The 25,567-nt window shown below is 36.4% G+C and overlaps 2 protein-coding genes across 2 annotated transcripts in view; one reads left to right on the top strand and one right to left on the bottom strand.

The window, feature by feature from the left end:
• Nucleotides 1–1,041: 1,041 nt before the first annotated feature.
• LOC137401219 (uncharacterized) lies at nucleotides 1,042–12,976 on the top strand. The gene is made up of 12 exons (XM_068087619.1): nucleotides 1,042–1,137; nucleotides 2,492–2,756; nucleotides 3,751–3,978; nucleotides 5,031–5,159; nucleotides 5,500–5,667; nucleotides 6,685–6,820; nucleotides 9,173–9,323; nucleotides 9,684–9,912; nucleotides 10,111–10,254; nucleotides 11,230–11,307; nucleotides 12,010–12,206; nucleotides 12,548–12,976. Exons 1-12 carry the CDS (start codon nucleotides 1,114–1,116, stop codon nucleotides 12,626–12,628), a joined length of 1,830 nt encoding a protein of 609 aa, XP_067943720.1. The 5' UTR covers nucleotides 1,042–1,113; the 3' UTR covers nucleotides 12,629–12,976.
• A 180-nt stretch (nucleotides 12,977–13,156) lies between these two features.
• LOC137401218 (ribosomal protein S6 kinase alpha-5-like) overlaps nucleotides 13,157–25,567 on the bottom strand; it is a 74,553-nt gene continuing 62,142 nt past the window's right edge. The window contains exons 16-19 of the mRNA XM_068087618.1: nucleotides 22,875–23,157; nucleotides 17,017–17,087; nucleotides 15,067–15,222; nucleotides 13,157–13,817 (exon numbers count right to left, since the gene is read on the bottom strand). Of these exons, the coding sequence (XP_067943719.1) occupies nucleotides 13,645–13,817; nucleotides 15,067–15,222; nucleotides 17,017–17,087; nucleotides 22,875–23,157 (683 nt within the window). The 3' untranslated portion in view covers nucleotides 13,157–13,644. The remainder of the gene's footprint in view (nucleotides 13,818–15,066; nucleotides 15,223–17,016; nucleotides 17,088–22,874; nucleotides 23,158–25,567) is intronic.

Consider the following 25,567-nt stretch of genomic DNA (forward strand, 5'->3'; position numbering starts at 1 on the left):
GCCAGCAACTGGTAATTTGTATATACATGTAACAATCATCTACCTATAGCTTTTAATAGAATTGAACTAAAATAGGCAATATGAAGTTCTAGGTATGCCTATAAGCTACCTCAATGCGTGCCTAGCTTTCACTCCAGGCTCATAAGAAAAGTAAAAAATTTCTCAAAGAATAACAGCAGTAACCTTGCAATTAGTTAGCCTAAAAGTCATTTTGATTTGTTTAATTATAGAAGAAAGGAAAGCGCAGTAATTAGAACACGGATTCAATAACAGTAGAGTGTACATAGTACTAAGTGCTCGACGTACTTACATATGCAAATTATGTTTCACTACTGTGTCTATAAAAACATAGTCTGAGAGGACAGCCTTGAAACAGGTCAATATGATCACCTTGAAGCTATCCTTATAGACTGACATAGCAGACTATAAATATTTACATAGATTGACTATAACTGTTCTGTGAGTGACCGCAGGTTACTAACAGCAGCATAGACAAAAGGTGCCAGGCCAGACACAAAGGTAATTCTAGAGTACATAAGGCCTAGTGCCTCACTTTTAGTGGAGGAGGAGATAACTCTTCCACATACTTTTTCCGTGTTGTGCTATTAACCAAACATGAACTGATGCTGTCATCAATGGTTGGCGTCAAGTCATCAGCATCTGACGCGAACAACAGAGTGCAGCTTATTTAAAGGCCTCACAATAGCATGAAGTCTGTAAAATCAACAGAACGGACTTTGCTGAATTGACTAGGTACAAATTGAAAATAACTTCACATTATTCTCACAATCTAGTCATTTATTTATGTTTTTTACAACAGGTTCTGGTATGAAACTCTATAAGGTTTCAAAACCTATTAAAACAAAGCCTTACATTGGTTAAACTTTTAGCATCTTAAAAGATTAATTGTAGCGGATTTAGCTGAAAACAATGAGGTGCTAACCTCAAGTCAATGACGCCATGGAGTTCCATCATTCCAGTTGCTAAGCAACGATAATTTCTGTTAGTGTCCTCAACCACGTATCGTCTGTTCATTTCTCACATTAGTGTCTCTTAGTCTGGTTTTAGCTCTGCACATACTGATTCAAACACTGCTCGAGGTAATTGTGTGCAATGAGGAACACGTCCATGCTTAAGGTAAGTCTCAAATGTTTAGTAAAACTGACTGGTTTTCTTTTGCTCTCATCATCTATTTAAGGAGTCTTAGTAATGCGGTGGCTCTGATTCTAAAAGGAAGCTAAAATTTCGGACCATCAAAGTCGAAACTCTACCTGAATCTATGGATAATCTAAGGTTCATTTGTTTAAAGTATACCATTCTATTCACTAAATTCCGGCTTATCTAAGAAATAAAAGCTGCTGTAGTGATTACTCTGACGAAGGCGCTTTTGCGGAAATAGCCAAGTTTGTTTGTCATTTTTATTTTAAGCTTTTGTTTCATAAAATATTTTTATTCTGTTGTAATATTCATGGGAAAAATTCTTGATACACAGCCGACCCTTCTATAGTTGGACTATAGATAGGGTAGGCTGATATGAGGCAGATCAGCAGCTGGTTACCATGACATCTCAACCCAAATTATAAACTTGGTGACATTTCCTTCGCAACTGGTAACTTGACAATTTATTAAGCATTTCTCCGGAATGTTTTAAATGCAGATGAGTGAACGCATCATTATCTGTGCGACTCATTAAAAAGAAAAACTAGTTAAAACTTGTTATTTATTATGTGTCTAGGTAAACAAGGATGTTGGGTAGATAGAAAAACGACATGCATATTGCGTAAGCAACACATATTGCTGAAGGCAGCAGATGGAATCAAGACTCGCTACAACAACTTAGCTCTTATTAATTTCTCTGTCTGTTTGTACGTTCGTCTGGTTGGATGAGAAAAAGCTTACTTCGTACAGGATTTTAATTCCCAGCATCAAGGTTTATAGACCAGTAGTTTAACCCCTAGCCCAATATACCAACTCTTGACATTTTAGTATAATTGTGCAGATTCTGATTCTCGGCACAAAACAGGCACACCTGAGGCTCCCTTACAGTATACTAGACTGCCAGGGTACTAGTACTAGTTCAAGACCCATCTTGTCAGCCCTCACCATAGTTGTCAACCCACATCTATGTCTGTCCATATACTGTTTGCTCAGCCAAATCTGCTTCAGAACAAACACGCAAATAAAAGCTAGTGTTTCTATTTAGTTAGATCCATACTATAGAGGACATACAGTATAGTATTAGTACAGACAAGTTATAATTCTTATTTGATTTTAGTAAAAACCCACCTCTTTCTCGAAAAGTTTAGAGAACTTGCAAATGATTTGTGGGTGAATCTCTATATGTTTTAAAGTGACATCGTCTAAGTCAAAATTGAGAGCCAATAAAACCTCCGACTAAAAATAGAATGTTGAGCCTTAATGATTGCTTCTGATCCTTGTCAATGTTTTGGCGCCGCACACTGTGCTACTTGTACTGTTTGTTTATGTACAGGTATTGGTACTGCTAGCTGTAGTTGTCACAGTTTTGGCACAGCAAAATGGCGGAAGCGCTTCCACAAGGAGCCCGTCAACTAGCACTGGTTCTCTTGTGTCCACACCCGCATCCAGCCCTCGACGAGGCAGGCGAAATCAGTTTCGATCACGACAGAACAGACTGCGAAAAAAGATTAGAACTAACAGACGTCGACCTACTACTGAAGCATTGAATACAACAACTACCACTACTACTCCTGGCCCAACGACCACCCACATGGATGGTAAGGCTTCGAGCTGGTCAATAATAGCTTAAAATCTGTAGATGTGCAAAGCCGAATACAGTGTAATACTCCACACTAATAGTAGACACAGCTTTCTAGATCTCAAGCTGAAAACATGAAAACTTACAACATTAAATAGCTGTTAATCTTATATCAATTAACCATAAGTAGCTAGACTAGGTATATCCAACTCTGAAGCCTGAGAACCAAGCCATGGTCTTTAGCTGTTCAGTATCGGAAAAGATTTTGAGCACAGAAAGCATTCCGTGAAATATTCTCCCGAGTGAGTACGTTGTAAGCCTTAATGATTACTTTCTTTTTGGTAATCATAACAAGGCTGACCTTGACTGGACTAGCCATAGTAAGTAGTGACTCAGCTGGGTTTCTAATGTTTTATTACATTAAGTTGGGAGATTAGCTTGATCTTTCCAGGAGCTCACTAGTTAACGCGCATCTCAACTGGTAGTACCAACTCTTGTGGTTTGTTCACCCACCGGATACCAATACTTAGCGTGTCTTTAGTGTGGCTTACTTAAATCTCTTACATAAATCCTAAATTTCGTCAAATTGACCCTACTCATTGTTTTTTATCCGCATACCAACAGAGCGATCAAAATAGCCACACCCATTATTGTCTCTCTGTGTACCAATAGAGTGTTCAAAATAGCCCTACTCATTGCTTTCTATTTATGTAGCAATAGAGTCATCAAAATAATCTTACCTATCGTTTTCTATGTGTGTATTAATAGAGTGATCAAAATAGCCTTTACTTATTGCTTCTTATAAAAAAGACAAACACTAAACCCTCTGATATGACTTACTAACACATGCTTGTTTTGTCTTTAACAATTCTTCAACTGGTTTATGAGCAAGCAAAATATTTACATGAAAATTATCCTGCAGATCACATAAACTTTTGCAATTTATGAAGAAATGAGCAGGTTGCAGTTTTTCATGCATTCATTGAGGCAGTTTTATGGTGATTGGTTAACAGAGGGCGTGACGACAGCGACCACCAAAGATGGTATTATTCTCAGAGAGCCTTTGACCCGATCTCAAGTGAATCGAGCTCAGGTGGCCATCAGGAAGCTAGTAGATGATCACCGAACAGCCGCCGGTCACCATCCTTTCAACGCTGGGATATTAAGGTTGTCCTTCCACGATTGTGTAGGCCTGCTAGGCTGTGATGGATGCATTAACCACAACAACAGGGCCAACTCTGGTAGGTAAAGTGCAGTAAAGAGCTCACGTAGCTGCACCTCACTTTTCCTATTCTACAGACAAACTAGACGCATACTCTAGCATTACCACATACCATGGTATTTAATCTTCCACATCTCTTTTTATGGCTCTAAACATATCTGGCCGCCTGCTCGAAACGCTGGAATATGATGGTGTCAGCTTAGGTGATTAATGGCTCAAATTTGTTTCAACTCTCTCATCGTCACCGTGTCATGCTTTACTGACCGCAGTCAGAATAAATTACCTTAGCTTACGTCTGACACGCTTCATATTCAGCTTTTTATAAAAAGTGGAAGATATTTTTATGCTCCAGGTTTGAGTAGTATGCAAGAGGTTTTCCAAAGGACTCTCTAGTGAAGCGACTGTAATTTTTAAAGAACATTCACTAGTTTTTTCCGTCGTCTGATCAAACATTCAACCTATCTTCAGTGCGGTTTTTTATTATTGTTGAGCAATCAACCGTGTTTGTTGAGAGGTAATTTTATTAATAACCTGGGAGTCATATGAAAACCATTTACCTTTGCAATATGAGCAAATATTAAATTGACCTGAAAGTAGAAGAAATGGGGAAACTGGGTAACTTCAGTCCGTGCGCAGTTTGACTGTCACGGTTAATGATCGACTATCTGGTGGCCTTCTGACTGCACAGGTTACGTAGCTTACCAGGTTTAGAGGGTCAACCAGAAACTAATTCAGGTTGACTCGCTAGTAAAATAATTAGACAATGCTTAGATTATATCATAATTTAACTTTATAACAAATACAGCTTTAAAAATGTGTGAGAACATCACAGCTTCGCACTGACATAGTTCAATACTCGCTTGTTCTAGACACTAGACTAATAAAATAATAAATAAAATAATAAATAGACTAATAAATAGACTAATAAAATAACTATACAGTGTTTAGATTATATCATAATTTAACTTTATAACAAATATAGCTTTAAGTGTGTGAAAACATCACAGCTTTGCACTGACATAGTTCAATACTTACTTGTTCTAGACATTCGATTGTTTTTATCTCATACAGGTGTGTTTTTTTATGCCATGAAGCTGGACACCATATGGCGAGCACAGTTTTCACACACTATGACACAAGCAGACTTCTGGGCACTGGCTGGAATCACTGTTGTTCAATATTCTATGGAGCTAAACCCGAGTAAGAGAGCAATCACATTCCATAAACATTAATAAACTAAATCAGGATCTTCTCTATGGAAACAGCCTTGTTACCTCGCTACTGCTTATAATCTTAACAACGCCTCCATATTACGATCTAAACTCTTTATAATCAATCAGAAAACCACCTCAATAATTGCATTATGGCTGAAAAAAGTTAATTCTCTAAAGGCATGAATATTATTCAGTTTAAATCAGTTTTTAATAGCTTGTTGTCAGACATGGCTAACATGAATAGATTTGCACGTGTGAAGAGAAATATGCATAAGAATGATGATTGATCCCATCAGAGCATCAAACTATACAGTCTTCTTTGTTAGATTGCAGAGAAAGAGACTGTGTACCAGATATCCCATTTTTTTGGGGTCGCCATGACTGTGGAGCACCTGAATTCTTCGCACACACATTTTGCCCAATACATGGAGATGCAACGAAATTCTTCAATGAGCAATTTGGGCTGAACAAAACTCTCTATACAGCTCTCATGGGTAAGTTATAGAATACACTCTGTAATATTATTACTATAGAAATATGCATCTACATATATTTCTCAAAGTTTGTCGTTTTTCGTCTGTCTTTCGGTATGTTCAGCTATAGCTATTAAAATCTTAAAATTAAAATTCCACGTCTTGATGAATTTGAAATCACGGAAATTCCTTCCGCAAATTTTTTAACTGCAAGCTCCACCACTGTGCTATGCAAAGCATATTGATCAAACACATTATCATATGCCATATAGTGTTTGCACACGCTATATGACGTATTATTTGAAACTCTATGAATTCTATCAACTTTATGAAACACAATCCTTTTTTGTGGCAGCTACATTACCTGTCACCGGTAGCTGATTTTTAATACCTGTGCAATGCCGGGAATTCAACTAGTATATATATATATACTAGCGGAATGCCCGGCGTTGCACAGGTATTAAAAATCAGGTAAAAGTGACAGGTAATGTAGTTGCCTGCCACTTGCTATTAGCCTGGCACGTTTCCAATGGATAATTTGAGTAAGCTAGTATGTATTACTGAACTTACTAATAAGAGTGATATGCGTGTTTTCACCCACAGATCGCCCAATGAATCCATCAATCTTGCTTAGCTCAACAGTTTAGCATATCGTCGGGAGAATGGAAGGTTTCGAGATCAAATCTTATGCGATACGGATTTTCATTTCATTATTTTAATAACTATAGCTTGACGAACCAAATCACACACAAACTTTGAGATTTGTATATATATAAATATATGTGTATAGATATGCGTATGTATATGCGTATGTATATGCGTATGTATATGCGTATGTATATGCGTATTTGTATATACATATGTATGTATATCTTATGTTACATTCTCTATGAAAGTTAAAACTTCATTACAAGGTACAATGAGAATTCAAATATTCAAACACTATTTAGTGTTTGACAACCTGTAACAGGCAGCTGATTATAGTAGGTCTATGTAATAGATTGCAGTCATTTATCTCTTCATAAATTTTTATAACAGGTGGCCACACTTTGGGTCGTGTGAACACATTTGATGGTGACACATGGGATGCAACTCCTGATATATTTGACAACGACTACTACAAACAGCTGATCAATGCAGGCAATCAGTGGATGCGTGCCAATCGCACTTCTGTGTGAGTTTAAACTTCTGTTAAACTTATCAAAACAAGAAGAATGTGTTTTAAGTTCATTCCCGTGTTATTGTTATTATTATTGTTGTTACAACTGTTATACGTTTTACGGCAGGGTTATACCTAGCAGAACTGCTCTCTATTATTAGTTAAAGATGTACTTACATAGAATTTTAGTAGATTATATCAGAGAGTATCGGTATTTTTCTTTCATTTGCGATTGTTTCTCATACTTGAGGTGATCTGACTTCCAAGATGTTTCAAGATTAAAATCAACAAAGCTTCGTTGTAATTAAAACGCCCAGAGGAAAATTATGTGGGGAATGCTGTCACTAGCTATTATAATTGCAATAGTTGATATCGGCTATTGCAACGTTGCAACATTACAGGGCTCTATTATACCCAGCCCCTTTGCAACTATAAAAGTCATAATCACACTTTTGCTTGATCTGAGCATTTTAACTTTTAACCGCGATAGTTTTATCGATTTTAATCTTGAAACATCCTGGCTGTCAGATCACCTCAAACATTAAAGACAATCGCAAACGAAAGGATTATACTAATACTTTCTGATCATATTTACTAAAATTTTGTGAAAGTTCATTTTTAAAAGCCAAAAAGTATGTTCTTTAATTCTGAATATTTTCGCAGATTCTAATAGCACTGATTTCTATATTATCTTAACTTCAAGTAGATAAAACAGATGTCTGTAACATATACTTCTAACTATTTGTATTACTATAGGTGTAACCTCCGCTCTCACAGCCATCAATTGGTCGATCGTAAATCCTAACTCTTTGTACTTTTGCCATTTCTTTTCCTCTGCGACTAGGACTACCTTTGTTTCTTCATTCACTGATATTAGGTTAGGTCTTCTTTTCTCAACCACTTTATCTGTTTGTATGTTCAAGTCTTGACCTTTTCTCTCAATGTCTATTCTCACGCAATAATTACACCATTTCTCTGTGTGTTACTCAATATCTTTTACATAAACGTTTACTGCTGCAGCAAATTTAGAGTGTCTGTGTTTAAATTCAGTTTGTGTTATCTTACTGCACTCACTGATCATATTCTTCACTCTCTCATCTTTTTTGCATAATTGACACGCTGCTATGGCACTTATTATTTGTGCTAACAGTGCAGGGAACCAAGCTTAAGGTCCTTGGTGCTGATCATCACTATAGGGCGTACCAGCCAGTTTGGCTGTGGTTCAACGTGAAATCTTTACTACCGGTATAATAAGAGCCGTGTCCGTTCATCTGTCTGAAGCTATGCTAAGAGCGTTAGTAAAAAATGGCACCACACAGAGACCAAACCCGAATAATTAGAATTCCATCCAAGAATGCTACCATCTGCACCACTCAACCGCTGTTTTGCATCTAAGAATAATTGTGCGCATAGTTATTACACATGACAATCTCTCACAGTGCACGAGACTGCCAGCGTACTAGTGATAATAATAATAATCATAATTGTGATTACATGTTTACCAGCGCAAAATGCTGTAAATCTCTCAGAATGTCAACACAGAAATAGTGTAAAGGAACTGACTGAGTTCTTCTACTTGCTCCACAAGGAAACAAACCACTCGAGTGCAATAGGTATATATTTCTCAAAATATATAACAATACTTGCTGGATGCCCGGTGTTGCCTTGGTATTAAAAATCTACTTATAAACAATGAGAGGAAATGAGAGTTGCCTGCCACTTGCTATCAGCCTGGCACATTGCCAATGCAAAATTTGAATACTAATTTGAGAGTTACCAGCTTTTCTGACGTTATGCTATGACCCTGCATAGCACCCAAAGCCGTTAGGTATTTGCTCCATATAGTGACATATATCATCTAATGAAGAAATCAACCTCTGTTGCCTAGTTGGTACGGCGCCGGTCTTGTGAATGGGAGGGTCTGAGATCAAATACTCTTCGGTGCAGATTCTTTATTCCAAGATTTTAATAGTTATAGCCGGAATGCAGACATACACAAATACTTTGAGAAATTGAGAAATATATATAGGCTGTATATACATGTAGATAGTCAAGAGTGTGCATACAGTTAACTGCATAGAATGAGGCTTCAAGGCTCTGCCGCTGGTGATCGCTACTACGGTGTCTTTTATACTCTTCATGTTGGTTTGGCTCTACCCCTCGGTAGCGAAGTCGACTTGGCAGCCGACCCTAAACGACGCTTGTGTCACTGCCGTGTCGGGGCTTGACACGGTTGTGGCGTCTGTCGCCTTGGTGTCAGTTTCTTTTTTAGATCCGGCTCTGATATCAGCGGTTGTTCATCACGCCAGTACATTTATGTTGGTAGCTATAACATCATTTGAAAAACTTGGCTGTAATTATTTGTAGCCCAGAGCTAAATGAAAGCTGGACAAACAAGGATGGACACTTCCTCATGTTAGGATCTGATATCGCTCTCCTATCTAATATTACATACCTCGAGGAATGTAATCCAGACCCACTCAGGCCAGAATGTCCCAAAGAACCAACTAGAGATTTGGTAGGTTTACTAGGGCGCTGACTCCTGCTATTTGCTACAAAGGACCTTGACTCATGAACTAATAAAATTAAAAACTCAAAGAAAAACATTATCAGTAAGAGTAAAAAGGCTATCAAACGACCTGCGGTTACTTGCAACAGAATGCAAGTAACCAAAGGCTAATATGTGTCCAGAAATACTAACACATTCAAAAACTAAAAATGGGCCTCTTGCAGCTGGTAAACTGAGTTCAAATGACTAAATATAGCTATTTGAGGTTACACCTTGGGATTAAGAATACCGATTGGGTATTTACGTGAACATCTAATGCATATTAGGGTGAGTCAGTCAATTTATCAATTTCTTTGCTCTTTGTGACAGGTCGAAGCATTTGCGAATGACAATATCCTGTTCTTGAGAAGCTTTGTGGAGGCGTACCAATGGGTAATCAACAAGTCACCATACAGACTTCGACAAGTGGTTGAAGACACACCTTTTGGTCCGAGGTGGGAGAGACCAGGCACCCTTCCTACTTTTGCACCTACCACCACTACACCCACAACAACTACCCCTAAACCAATCGTGAGGGGAACAGCGGTGCAGCCAGCTGGTAAGACTGCCTGATAAAACGGAAGTTATGTTTTCATGATGGAATCTTGCACTACTTTTTGTGTTGTGGACAAAGTCTATCAGGCTATAAAACTCTGCATAAATTTCTGTGCAAATAATAAAAAAGGAAAAAAGATTTTAAAAGAAATGGCAAAACTAAAATACCAAACCAAACCCATAGAATTTACGTTTATTGTAGAAGCTCCATTTAAAGGCGCAAAGTTCTGTGACTTTAATGAAGGTGCTTTATGTCCATTTATGGAGCAAATGACGAATGACAATCTTGATGTAGAAATTGTCTCTGGATACCAGAGCCCCTATGGACCAGAGGCTGCCTATCGAGGTGATTATTTTTTCATTGGCTATAAGTGTTCATGATACAATAATTGTTTCTTATACATATTGCTAGCTACTGATATCTTTACTACTATATAAAGTGATTAACTCACATGTACTGTTAGTAGGTGATATCTTTACTACTATATAAAGTGAGTAACTTACATGTACTGTTAGTAGGTGATATCTTTACTACTATATAAAGTGAGTAACTTACATGTACTGTTAGTAGGTGATATCTTTACTACTATATAAAGTGAGTAACTTACATGTACTGTTAGTAGGTGATATCTTTACTACTATATAAAGTGAGTAACTTACATGTACTGTTAGTAGGTGATATCTTTACTACTATATAAAGTGAGTAACTTACATGTACTGTTAGTAGGTGATATCTTTAATACTATATAAAGTGAGTAACTCACATGTACTGTTAGTAGGTGATATCTTTACTACTATATAAAGTGAGTAACTTACATGTACTGTTAGTAGTTGATAACTTTACTACTATATAAAGTGAGTAACTTACATGTACTGTTAGTAGTTGATATCTGTAATACTATATAAAGTGAGTAACTCACATGTACTGTTAGTAGGTGATATCTTTACTACTATATAAAGTGAGTAACTTACATGTACTGTTAGTAGGTGATATCTTTACCACTATATAAAGTGAGTATTTTACATGTACTGTTAGTAGTTGATATCTTTACTACTACATAAAGTGAGTAACTTACATGTACTGCTAGTAGTTGATAACTTTACTACTATATAAAGTGAGTAACTTACATGTACTGTTAGTAGTTGATATCTTTAATACTATATAAAGTGAGTAACTCACATGTACTGTTAGTAGGTGATATCTTTACTACTATATAAAGTGAGTAACTTACATGTACTGTGAGTTAGAAATGTATTTACTACTAAATTAAAAATGTCTCGTATGTTCTTTTCACTTGTAGTAAGCTAACTCTATTTTTAGGAAGGTACTACATAATCTCACGGGGCAATGTTAGAAATGCCCGACGGCGAGCTTGGATCCGAATTTTACCCTTTCAAGGTAGGCTGGTATATATTTATTTTTTTGCCTCTTCAGCTTCAGCGCCTAGCAGTATAGTAACTGTCTTTCTCATTCATGTATTCTACAATATAAAGATGAATTTTCACAAAACTACACGAAACAACTCAAATGTGTGATGAGCAAATAAAATATATAACATGCTGCTAAAGGCTAGCCTGTGTTCCTAACTAGCATAACGAGTACCTGCAATTCAGTGACTATTGACAACCTTAAAACTAATTAAAATGAACAACCCTGAATGAGCAATCTGAATGGACAATAGACAAAATGGACATTCTCCTTGAATTCTACAAACCGGCAGCAGCATATCTGACAAAAACCATGCCATTACTTACAGGGATTTTGTTCTATGATGTTGCCAATGAAACTATACAATTTGTGAAATAGATATCCTATGCAAGACTAACGCAATTACAGTTACAAATCTTTTTGATAAAAAAAGTTCACTTCAAAACCAAAGTCTTTCAAATTGTTATGGAAACAATGCAGCTATAGAGCTAACAAGAGTAAATAACCAGAACCTCATAGAGAAGACAACTCATAGCAGCAGTCCTGAAATACTCTTTTTTATCTTATCTCACATGGTTCCATTGTTTATTATTTGCAGTAAATTCTGTTATCACATATGTTCATACAGAACTACCAAGATTAATACATGGCATAATATGGCAACGATTGCAGGTATCAGTGGCTGCCTTCATCTATTTCGATATCAGACCGGGGCAAACCCTGGCAGGCTTACCGTCTATCAGGCGTATGGAGCTCTCTACCCAGGTAATGAAATTCTTTCGACGGATGTTGCAAACTCAACTACAGAATGGGTCCATGAGCAATACGGGCTGCGTCAAGATACGGTCCAACCAAATCTCCTTCATGAGGTCTGTGCTACACCTGCTTGTTTTTACAATCTCTTCACCGCATTGCAGCTTTCACCAAGTATAACAACACATATCAGCTATATTAATATAAACTTAACTATGCATTGCTGTGGATATATCTAACACCCATTCAAGCTAGTCCATACGAGTATAAAATCATTTGGCTTTTCCCAACATCATATTTTCCTTTATTTTAAGCATTCACAATCACGCGACGATATGTCAATTTTTTCTCTCGTTGTTCTAGTAGCTTGCTGATATTACATCAATTAAAACCTTCCTTATTGTTGTTATAGTCTTTGCTAGTAACAGTTGTTGACAAGTGCTTATCTTGTTTACAGCTAATCATAGAATTTGAGATGGGAGACAGCGGCGTCATTGCTATTGATGACATCGTATTTGATGACAGACAAGACTGCTAGGTGTCAGCCTATCGCTTTAAAACGTGACAGCTTACTTAACCACGCAATCGGAATATATTCTTATACGGAGGAAAGCAAATATCAGGTGACACAGGTGTAAAGTAGAGATCACTGCTATTAACCCTACTTGTGCAATGGTGAAGGTTTGGAATACACGCATATCTGATGTCAAGTTTGAAATGATATACAAAAATCATCCAATCAGTCATGTTTGAATTATTATTTTCAATAATATTATTATAATTATTACATATAAAGAGAATATTTTATTAAAGCTGATAAAAACTTACCTACATGAATGCATTATTATGATAACAATATATATACCATGGCAGCAAAAGAAAAGTAAGTCAGTTACATCCTAACTTTTTCAAGTAATGTGTTATCAGAATTAAAATATAAAAAGTTACAAATTATACTAACGGGTATGTAAAGAACATGTACATAAGATATCAGATATATTGAGCTTTATAATTTCCAGCAACTGGTAATGTATATACATGTAACAGTCATCTACCTATGGCTATTAGTGGCCTTGAGCTAAAAACAGGCAATATGAAGTTCTAGGTATGCCTATAAGCTACCTCAATTCGTGCCTAGCTTTCACTCCAGGCTCATAAAAAAAGTAAAAAATTCCTCAAAGAATAACAACAGTAACTATGCAATTAGTGAGCCTAAAAGACATTTTGATTCGTTTCATTATAGAAGAAAGGAAAGCACAATAATTAGAACACGGATTCACTAACAGTAGAGTGTAAATATTACTAAGTACTCGACGTACTTACATATGCAAACGATGTTTCACTACTGTGTCTATAAAAACATAGTCTGAGAGGACAGTCTTGAAACAGGTCAATATGATCACCTTGAAGCTATCCTTATAGACTGACATAGCAGACTATAAATATTTACATAGATTGACTATAACTGTCCTATGAGTGACCGCAAGTTACTAACAGCAGCACAGGCAAAAGGTGCCAAACCAGACACAAAAGTAATTCTAGAGTACTTAAGGCCTATCGCTTCACTTTCAGTGGAGGAGGAGATAACTCTTCCACAGGCCTTTTCCGAGTTGAGCTATTAGTCAAACTTGAGCTGATGCTGTCATCAATGGTTGGCGTCAAGTCATCAGCATCTGACGCTGACGACAGAGTGCAGCTCATGTCAAGACCTCGCAATGGCATGAAGCCTGCAAAATCAACAGAATGGACTTGGCTGAATTCACTAGGTACAAATTGAGAATATCGATTGAGGGTGTACAGAGAAAAGACTGACTTAGGACTGAAAAGTGCTGCCTGAGGGTGTAGAGTGATGGTGCTGCCTGAGGGTGTATAGTTAGGGTGTAGACTGAGGGTGTACTGCCTGAGGGTGTGGAATGAGGGTGCTGACTGAGGGTGTAGAGTGAGGGTGCTGACTGAGGGTGTAGAGTGAGGGTGCTGACTGAGGGTGTAGAATGAGGGTGCTGACTGAGGGTGTAGAGTGAGGGTGCTGACTGAGGGTGTAGAATGAGGGTGCTGACTGAGGGTGTAGAGTGAGGGTGCTGACTGAGGGTGTAGAGTGAGGGTGCTGACTGAGGGTGTAGAGTGAGGGTGCTGACTGAGGGTGTAGAGTGAGGGTGCTGACTGAGGGTGCAGAGTGAGGGTGCTGACTGAGGGTGTAGAGTGAGGGTGCTGATGGCTCCATACTTAAACTCCAATGATATTTAGTTGAAATACTTGCTGTACGAGCGCAAGTCTGCTTTAGACTATTTCTGGTTTGCCTAGCAACTACAGGTAAATGTAACAAAAAATTTACTTTTTTTTAAAAATACGCTAAAATTTTTCGATTAACTTTGTGAAAAAGAGGAATTATTTGAGATGGTGAAATCTCCAAAAACTAGCTGAACAAAAACTATTTATAATTGCCGAACTTTGACATGTTTTAATTTAAACATAGGAATGCTGTGTTACAGTCAAATTAGTTGGAATGAGTTCCACATTCTGATGAAAATTGATTAATAATTGGTATTTTAAAATTAGTTGTTGATGTGATATTTAAGTATTGTCTAGCAAGTTTGGGATCAATGTATAACGTAGTTGATATGAAATTTCTTACTGTAACGTAACGCAACCCACTTTTAACAGTTTTGTTGATATAATTTTTACTATAGTAAGACCCGTGCCCATCTGAAGCCACACTGAGAGCGTTAGGAAAAAAGACTGCCTCACACAGGAATCAAACCTGGGTATCAAATTCAAAGGCAAGCACGGTACCACTAGACCACTCGGTTGCCTTACCACATAAGGCTTGGGATATACCTTGGGATAATTATCCACAGACTTGATTACCCATAATGGTCTGTCACAGTGCACAGGACCGGCAAGAGTACTACTATTTATAAATACATAGTAGTTATTAGAGTATGGTAGATATTTGACTGAAGATGTTGGTAGACCTACCTGTACTCTGTGCTGTGCCGGGGGTCGACATAGACGTGCTAGGAGTAGATGAGCTACTGAGAGGGCTAATGGAACGGATGGATGAATTAAGAGGACTGTAGCTTCTTTTGCTATCGAGCAGCTTCTCTCCTGGCTGTGCTGGACTCATTGACCTAGCTGTGATATTGATGAATACAAGACAATCATAAATTAAACAGATTAACCTAGTCGTTTAAAAAAAATTGAAGGTATAGTATGTGTAATAATAAGAGATATGTTTAATACTAAGATGTATGTTCAATATTAGGAAATATGTTTAATAATAAAATTATGTTTATTATTAAGATGTATGTTTAATAATAATAGGCATACTTAATAATAGAAAGTGTATTTAATAATATGAGCTATTTATAATCCTTTTGACTCAGAACAAGCAGTCATGCGCATATGTGCACATATTTGTAAGATAGTGATAACAAAGGGTTAGAACAATAAATTGATAATATAAAATGAGAAGCAATAATAAAAGTGAAACAACCATGACGAAAAATAACAATGTTAGAGAAATAACTATATTAGAAAAACGCAATAGGAATATGACAATAGTAGAGAAATAATAGAAATAGCGAAACAATAATAACAAAAAAGTACCAGTAATAGAGATATAACAATAATACCGAACTAGCAATAATAGAAATATAACAATAACAAAGGCAACACTAATAGAGATATAACAAATTAATAACAGTAATAAAGCTAGCCCAATTTTTGTGGCATCTTCAAGAAACTCCCTATAAAATGACTAGTTACACCGAGTGGGCTAAATAGAGGTCTTGATAACATGCCACCAATGTGCGCTGTGATAAGGCTTATTACTGTAAAACCTCTATTCGAATGCCGTGGTGCTGTATTTTTGAACCCTTCATGATTAGTGGCATTTTATTAGAGGTGACTTTTAAATAAAGTAAATGTCGCCTATATAAGTAAATGCTAATGTCCCCTATATTTTACACTCTCCTTCGGACTGAGCAACATTAATGCTTTCGGCCTCAGAATTTTTGCTAAACCATTTTTCATACACGCCGAAGTAACAGACCGAGTTAAACAAGAAGCTACTATTAGCCGGATGCAGTTATAAATTCGATGGTGTCACTTGTAAAGTTTGAGAGACAAAACCGCAAAGCTTTTTGATTTATGAAACGGACGTCGGTGTGCCATAAAAAAAGCTGCTAATACGTCGTACGGTGATCCTGAAAAGTATTCTCATCGTTCATCAAATCGCTTTAAAGTCTTCAGGTAAGATTGTAAACCACATTATGAATGAATTTGAAGACAATGGATATGATTTAGACCTTAGTGACTTCGAATCAGAGTGTAGTTCTAATGATTGTGACGATCAACCTTCTCAGGTACACCAGCACTACAATCATGGCAACCACTACAGACACAACGAAATAATTAATTATCATTGATGTAACCGAGTTATTATTAGCACTATTTTGTGGACACTTTTCTACCTATCACTTTCTATTATGGGTTTGTAATAATCACAGAATGTCAAAGTGGCGGTCAAATGGAGGTGGAGTTCAATTAAAGGGGTGGCACTGTATTTTTCAACCCTTCTCCTATAGTGGCATTCTATTAGAGGTGGCCTTCAAATAAAGGTGGCGTTCAAATCGAGGTTATACAATATGTTGCTTGGCATTTCAGCTTTCATTAGCCAGTTTTAAAAGACCTTTTAGAACTTTCAAAAGATCTGTGGAGCAACGATCATCAATGGCATAATTTTTTCCTTCGATGCAGTCGCATATGGCAAGTTTTGAATACTGTGAAAACTCATTCGAGCAAGATTCTGAAGTTCCAGTAACTATTATAGGTTATTAACTCGACCTAGTAAAAGGTTCAACTAAGTAAAAACTGTAGCAGGGACCTTCAGCTAGATCTCTGCTAAAGTGATTCAAATAGACCTACCTGTGCGAGGAGGAGTCAGTAGCTGTCTAGAAGGAGACATACTAGAGCCTCTGCATGACTCTTGGCTGCACCTGCAACAAACAGTGCTTATAGCATAGTCATAGTTCATACAGTGTTAATAGTAACAAGTGTTAATGGTTACACCTACAAATACTATGAACCAACGTATTGACACGAGATTGGACTAACTCGAATTTAGATGGTGAGGAAAACTGAAAACAGATATTTACATGAGAAACATAATCAAAGAGTATAACAATGCCAAAGAATGGGAAGAATGATGAATGACACTTGTGTATGACTCATGCTATACAATAAGCAGAGTGACACCTGTGAATGACTCATGCTACACAACAGGTAAAGTGACACCTGTGAATGACTCATGCTATACAACAGGTAGAGTGACAGCTGTGTATGACTCATGCTATACAGCAGGCAGAGTGACACCTGTGTATGACTCATGCTATACAGCAGGCAGAGTGACAGCTGTGCATGGTTGCTGCTACCAGGGTTGGGTAATTGATTTTATTTCAAATAGATCTATTTGAATATTCAAATACCAATTACTGTATTTATTTGATTTAGTATTTGGTTTCGAGAATTTCCAGTATTTGGTATTTTATTTGGTATTTGGTTCTTAGATTTCTCAGTATTTGGTATTTGATTTTGAAATTTCCCAGTATTACTATTTGATTTGGCATTTAGTTTCGAGAATTTTTAGTAATTGGTATTTTATTTGATATTTGGTCCTGAGATTTCCCAGTATTACTATTTTATTTGATATTTGGTTCTGTGACTTCCTAGTATTTGCTATTTGGTTTGGAGAATTTTTAGTATTTGGTATTTTGTTTGATATTTTTGTTCTGAGATAGCCCAGTATTTAGAATTTTATTTGGTATTTGGTTCTGAATTTATAAATATTTGCTAATTTATTTGGTAATGTTCGGTATAATTGAGATTGTCCAGTATCTGGCATTTGCTTTGGTATCATAATTTGGTTTATAATTGGCCAATATTTTTTCTGGTATTTTGGTTAATTATTTGGTATGAATATTGTCTAGTATTGGGTGTTTGATATTCATAAATATTTTGCATTCTGATCATCAATTTTGACTTCGGTTGGTGTAAGTTTATAACCGCTAGCTAGAAATAAATTCAAATAATATGGATATTCGACTGATGTTTAGAAAGCTTCTCCTTCACAGCTCACATTTAATGGCAACCCAGTACAGAAACCATCAAACCTCCCTTTTATTTTTGGTCTGCATTGCGCTTGTATGTAAAACAACACCCACCCAAGTCGCATGTTACTCATGATTTATAATCCCAGACTCCGAGTGAAAAGCAGTAAGTACTTATGAACAATGAAGGCAAAAAAAAACATCAAAGAATCCACTAATACTTATCTAATGGTTTTGCAGCCTGGCTGGCTAAGTTGAATCATTGTCACCCTGTGCACAGTATAAGTTGTAGTAAATTTAATTTGGTCTTGATATTTGAACTTGATATTTTCCAGTATTTAATATTTAGCATAGTTAGCATGATGTTGATATTGAATTGACGTTTCCCATTATTCAATTTGGAGTCGGCTCTGTAAGATTTTACATCATTTGGTTCTGAAATTTCTCAGTAGCCTACTGTTATTTGATTTGATATTTGGTTTCTAAATTTTTCAGTATTTGGTATTTTATTTAGTATTTGATTCGGAAGTTTCACAATATAACTATTTGATTTGGTATTTGATGTCGAGAAATTGCAGTGTTTGATAATTTATTTGGTATTTTAATATAAAATTTCCCATTATCCCTATTTGATTTGGTATTTGGTACTGAGATTTCCAAGTATTTGATAATTTATTTGGTATTTCGTTTTGAAATTTCCAAGTATTACTATTTGATTTGGAATTTGGTTTCAAGAATTGCCAGTATTTGGTATTTTGTCTTGGGATTTTCACGTATTACTATTTGATTTGATATTTGGTTTGAACAATTGCCAGTATTTGGTATTTCACTTGGTATTTGGTTCTCAAATTTCCCAGTGGTACTATTTGCTTTGGTATTTGATTTACAAAATTGTGAGTATTTGATATTTTATTTGGTATTTGGGTCTGAGATTTTCAAGTATTTGGTATTTTATTTGGTATTTGGTTATGATATTTTCCGGTATTCGGTATTCTAAATGGTCCGCCAAATTGGCCAATTATTCAACAGTGGCTGCTACACATCAAGAAGTGATATCTGTGTATGATGGAGCCAATTGCTAAATTGTATAAAGCAGCCTGTTGTAGAGAGATTAATTCTTCTCAAAACAACAAGAGGTTTCCCATGCAAACAACAAGAGGTTTCTATTGCAAACAACAAGAGGTTTCTATTGCAAACAATATGATCAAGATGGACTCGCTAGTAACACTGCCTGTATGCGCTGACGCTGATGCTTTACAGGGGCTCTGAGAGACCTTGCTTTAACCATAAAAAAATAATATAATTTTATTAATAAATGTTATATAATATATTTATCATAAATTTTATATAATGATTTAATTTGGTAGTTTTTAATAATTATTTAACGACCAACATCAAATTTCGTACAGCAAAACATTTTTCCTTCTGCGAGTGCTTTTTAAAGTGTTAACATTCAAAATCTGCTATACAAAATATGAAAGTTATTTAGTTATTGCACAATGGCCACTTCTTGTTGGATAGTTGTTCGAGACACTGGAGCTGATTGTATTCGCAAATAGAATAAATCTGAAATAGCATGAATTTGTATACAGAAGTTGCTTGATCCTCTGTGAAATATAAAAAACTGTCAAACAATGTGGTCATCCAGCCATCTTTTTTGCTTGCGTTATGCAATACATTGGAGTCAGTCATGGTACACAGAATACCACTTTGAGACAGACACGTGTGAAATATAAAAAAGGGAGGGAAGGGTAAATAAAATGCACCATCCATCAGAATTACTCATTTGCTATAAACAACTAATAGTTTAGAAATATTTTAAGAGCAATAAAATGAAGTATGTCTCAAGGCTAAAGCACGCTCTATGGACGATTAAAATGACAGCCACTCCCAACATTCTAAAGCTAAGAATTTAAGTCTGCATTAGACAGCAAACAGACTAAAAGCAATATTATTTGAGTCAAATGCAAACCGTAGCAGTTCTCTCTTGCGTACTAGCTATTGAGAGAGTATTATATCAGATATGAATATACCGTTACTAGTTATAGAGAGTATTGAATTAGATATCATTATAGAGTCAAACCTTGAAATCGAAGTTATTCGATTCAAATATTTGCTTGGTATGTCAAATTCATTGTATGTTAGAGTAAATGTTCTTATAAAGAAGCATTGTATTTAGTTCTGCGTATAAATTCATTTTACACATAAAAAATCTCATCGATAAATATTTCAGCCACCATTAAAATGAGGTAATTATTATATGAAGATATGTAAAAAAGGAAAAGAGCTGAATTATAAGTAAGAAATTTGACAAATGATGATCAACAAGAGACTTTTTTATCACATTGTCTTCAGTTTAAAGACGGAACAAATGAGCCATAGCTTTGGCAATACATGATACAGATGAGATGCACTGTAGGTACTGTAAGCACTGGAGAATTTCAGCTAGTCTAGCTTAAACTAAGTAAACTTTAAATTATCACGACACAATTACATCGATTTGTTCTTTTTAAAAGTTTCTGTAAATCTTCTTTAATAATCATGTCCAGCCTAACCACATTTACTCAGGTTCTTCAGGTTCTCCTTTATCTACATCACTGTTAGTCTCCTCTTTATGGTCACTAATAGACATGGTCTCCTCTTCATGGTCACTACTAGACATAGTCTCCTCTTCGTGGTCACTACTAGACATAGTCTCCTCTTTATGGTCACTAATAAACATGGTCTCCTCTTTATGGTCACTACTAGACATGGTCTCCTCTTCATGGTCACTACTAGACATAGTCTCCTCTTCATGGTCACTACTAGACATAGTCTCCTCTTTATGGTCACTAATAAACATGGTCTCCTCTTTATGGTCACTACTAGACATGGTCTCTTCTTCATGGTCCCTACCAGACATAGCCTCTTCTTCATGGTCCCTACTTTATGGCCACACACACGCACACTACACAAACACCACACACACACGCACACAGACACACACGCACGCACGCACACACCACCCACCCACCACACACACCCCGCACGCACACACACCGCACGCACAAACACCACACACACACACTTAAAGCTAAGTTTTAATAAGTATTTTGGACTATTTTAATGAATTTCAACTTTTTATCACTAAAATTTTATTTCTTATCAGGTTCTGTCTTCGCTTTCACTATAACTTTTAGCGAACCTGTTTAAAACTTTTTTCAAACTAATTCAGCAAGAAAGCCCGAACGATGCTGTTTTCGTAATGTAGTGAATTTTTGTTAGCAAGTTAAGGTTTAGTTGTCTGACCTTCTGTTTAAAGGAATCGCAACACCAACTTTGCTACTGGTTTTAAGAGAGAAAATGTTACCGTTATACAAGCATTGCCAAACTAAGAGAACACGATCATCATGCCTCTTTCGGGCTTTGGACAATAGTATCGACGAACAGCATTTCGGCGTCTTTGTTATTTTGATGTACGTAATAAGCATACCGACTGTCAAATTTGAACTCGAGTGAAAATTTTCTTGAATTCGTATGGTGAAATAAGATTCGTATGATGAGGTGAAAAAATCATCATGTTCCACTTCGTAAGGTGGAAAAATAGTATATCAGGGCAATCGTATCCTGAAAGTGCACTGTATTAATAAAAGCTGTAGATAACTAGCCTACTTAAATTAGCCATTGGCAATGTGCCAGGCTAATGGCAAGTGGCATTGTTTATAAGCCGAGTTTATAAGTGTGACATTGCAATCAACGCTTATAAGCTGATTTTTAATACCCGTGTAACGTCGGGTATTCCGCCAGTAATACTATATAACTTATTACTCACAATAACTAGTGTTACCGGCCGCGAATTTTTGTGATTTGAAGTTGTGGTTTCGACCATAAGAATAAGGAGGACGTAGTTACATGATACGCAAGAGTGGTTGCACAACTCCTAATTGTTCGTAGTTGATGAGTTTACATGCTACGAAGAAATTGTCGCACAACTCTGCCTTTTCTATATTAGCCTGTTGCGCTTTTAGCTACAGCGGGGCGCATATTTTATATCGCGACTGACACTATTAAAATGAGTCTAAGGTCAATGTCAAAACGTGAAAAATCTTTCTTTCAAATTCGGAGTAAATATTTTTGATTTAGGAGATAATATTTTTAAAACAGGTGCGTTGAAAACAGAGCTGTGTAGGAATGCTGTGAAGATGTCACCAATGAAGCTGATGAGAATCCAACCTTCGATTGCAAAGAATTATGCAATAATATGAATATTGATGTTTACATCATACGCAGTACTTCTTTGTTAATACGACGTTTTCAAAAATACCCCCTTGAATCGGAAGTTTGAACCGTTTCGAAGAATTAAGGACTCGACGTTTAAACCATTTACATGCTATGAAGATGAAAAATATGACAAAAATTCGTAGCACGTAACACTAATGAATGATGTAATCCTACAAAACTTTGTATATGTACTGAGTTGTTATGTAATACTATATAACTTAGCACAGACATATAATGTGATACCGTATAACTTAACGTAAGAGAGCATAACTCATAGGGTCAATTGTAACCTCAAAACATAAAAGCTATGTGCTGCCTTCTAATAAAATCCTTCGGACAGTTTTCAGACCACTTGCAACAATTACTGTGGGTGAGTATATTTTATAAGGCGTGCTTACAGCAAGAAAAGCAACTCACCTGCTGTCACAAGAATCACTGTGGCTCGTTGTGCTACATTTCTTGTTTCTTCTGCGCTGAGCCAGAGCTGCATTGGAAACCGAGTTGAGTTTGAAACCTGATTTGGCCGCCTTGTTGAAGGCGTTCATCGTCATGGCAATCTGAAAGCCAAGGACTGAGCGAGAGCCACAAAGGACTTCAGGCGTCATGAGAGGAGTTTGTGCGGCTGCTTCGGGAAACAGCCAATGAGAATGTTTCACATCTTCAAGTGTCAGTCGTCTCTTAGGGTCGACTGTTAGCAAGCCTATGGGTTGGAACACCAATCACAATTAGCCCTAGACGACGAGTTGTCTGCTGATGTACTAATTATGAAATGAGAAGACAATCACTAACTTTCAGAAGATATATTAAATCATCCTTTAAATAAAGATTGATGCTGTGAATGTTAAAGTTGAAAACAGCTGCCATTAGCAAATCTTGCATATTTAAAACTTTTGAACACTAGTAAGAATATACCAAAATAAACTATTTTTGGTAGTGTCTGTGATAAAAGAGAGGCTAGAAGAGATTTAAGGTAAACATGAGGCAGATGTGAGACAGATATTTGATGAAGATAAGATGAACATGAGGCAGATGTGAGACAGATATTTGATAAAGATAAGGTAAACATGAGGCAGATGTGAGACAGATATTTGATAAAGATAAGATGAACGTGAGGCAGATGTGAGACAGATATTTGATAAAGATAAGATGAACGTGAGGCAGATGTGAGACAGATATTTGATAAAGATGAGGTGAACATGAGGCAGATGTGAGACAGATATTTGATAAAGATAAGGTAAACATGAGGCAGATGTGAGACAGATATTTGATAAAGATGAGATGAACGTGAGGCAGATGTGAGACAGATATTTGATAAAGATAAGATGAACATGAGGCAGATTTGAGACAGATATTTGATAAAGATGAGGTGAACATGAGGCAGATGTGAGACAGATATTTGATAGAGATGAGGTGAACATGAGGCAGATGTGAGACAGATATTTGATAAAGGAAATAGCTGAAAATTAAATAGTTATTAAGAAAGTTAATGGAAGTTTATAGCACCAGCTTTCTTGATAAGTGCCAATTGCCAATTACAGTAACATGGCTAATAAAGGGTCCACGTAGTACCGAGTAATAACAGAGTTAATCAGGGGTTCATGTGGTACTGAGTAATAACAGAGTTAATCAGGGGTTCATGTGGTACTGAGTAATAACAGAGTTAATCAAGGGTCCATGTCAGGGGTAGGGAACCTATGGCTCTCGAGCCATATGTGGCTCTTTTGATGATAGCATCTGGCTCTTTGATAAATCAGTGGAAAAATAATCCGTAATTTGGCTGTTAATTTAATTAACATTAATAGAAATAATGCTGAAATTACAGTAACAATAAACAATAAAAAATAATGTTTATTTAATAAAAAATATATTTTCATTTGCAACTTTTTGATGTGGCATGCGCAGCAAAGAGTTTCTAGTGCTTTCTGTACTATGCTGTATGTTTTGATCATGTTTGGCTCTACATATGCATGCGAGCAGTCATCTTCACATATGAAGAATATTAAGACAATCCTGCGGTCACGTTTAACAGATGGAAGCCTAAATGAAGCCTGCATAAAACTGAACTTCTCCACGTATCAACCGAACTACAAAGCTATCAGCAAATGTACGCAGCATCAGAAGTCGCATTAATAGTAAGAAATACTTTTCTATTATAAAACATGCAGAAAAGTATCTACTCTATACTCTGAAATTGATTAAACACACTAAATTTGTTTATCTTCCTTTTCCATTTTATGTTTTCGAGATTTAAAATATACATATGGCTCTCCTAGAATTAAATTTTGAAACATGTGGGTTTTGTAGCTCTCTCAGTCAAAAAGGTTCCTGACTTCTGGCCTATGTGGTAGTGAGTAATAACAGAGTTTATCATAGGTCCATGTGGTACTGAGTAACAACAGAGTTAATCAAGGGTCCATGTGATACTGAGTAATAACAGAGTTAATCAAGGGTCCATGTGATACTGAGTAATAACAGAGTTAGTCAATTGTATGTGGTACTGAATAATAGCAGAGTTAGTCAAGGGTCCATGTGGTACTGAGTAATAACAGAGTTAAACAAGGGTCCATGTGATACTGAGTAATAACAAAGTTAATCACGGGTCCATGTGACACTGAGTAGTAACAGAGTTAATCAAGGGTCCGTGTGGTAATGAGTAATAACAGAGTTAATCAAGGGTCCATGTGGTACTGAGTAATAACAGAGTTAGTCAAGGGTCCATGTGGTACTGAGTAATAACAGAGTTAATCAAGGGTCCATGTGATACTGAGTAGTAACAGAGTTAATCAAGGGTCCGTGTGGTAATGAGTAATAACAGAGTTAATCAAGGGTTCATGTGGTACTGAGTAATAACAGAGTTAGTCAAGGGTCCGTGCGATACTGAGTAATAACAGAGTTAATCAAGGGTCCATGTGGTACTGAGTAATAACAGAGTTAGTCAAAGGTCCATGTGGTACTGAGTAATAACAGAGTTAATCACGGGTCCATGTGACACTGAGTAGTAACAGAGTTAATCAAGGGTCCATGTGGTAATGAGTAATAACAGAGTTAATCAAGGGTTCATGTGGTACTGAGTAATAACAGAGTTAGTCAAGGGTCCATGTGGTAATGAG

Source organism: Watersipora subatra, chromosome 7 (assembly GCF_963576615.1).
Source record: "Watersipora subatra chromosome 7, tzWatSuba1.1, whole genome shotgun sequence".
In the NCBI taxonomy this organism is placed as follows: Eukaryota; Metazoa; Bryozoa; class Gymnolaemata; order Cheilostomatida; family Watersiporidae; genus Watersipora; species Watersipora subatra.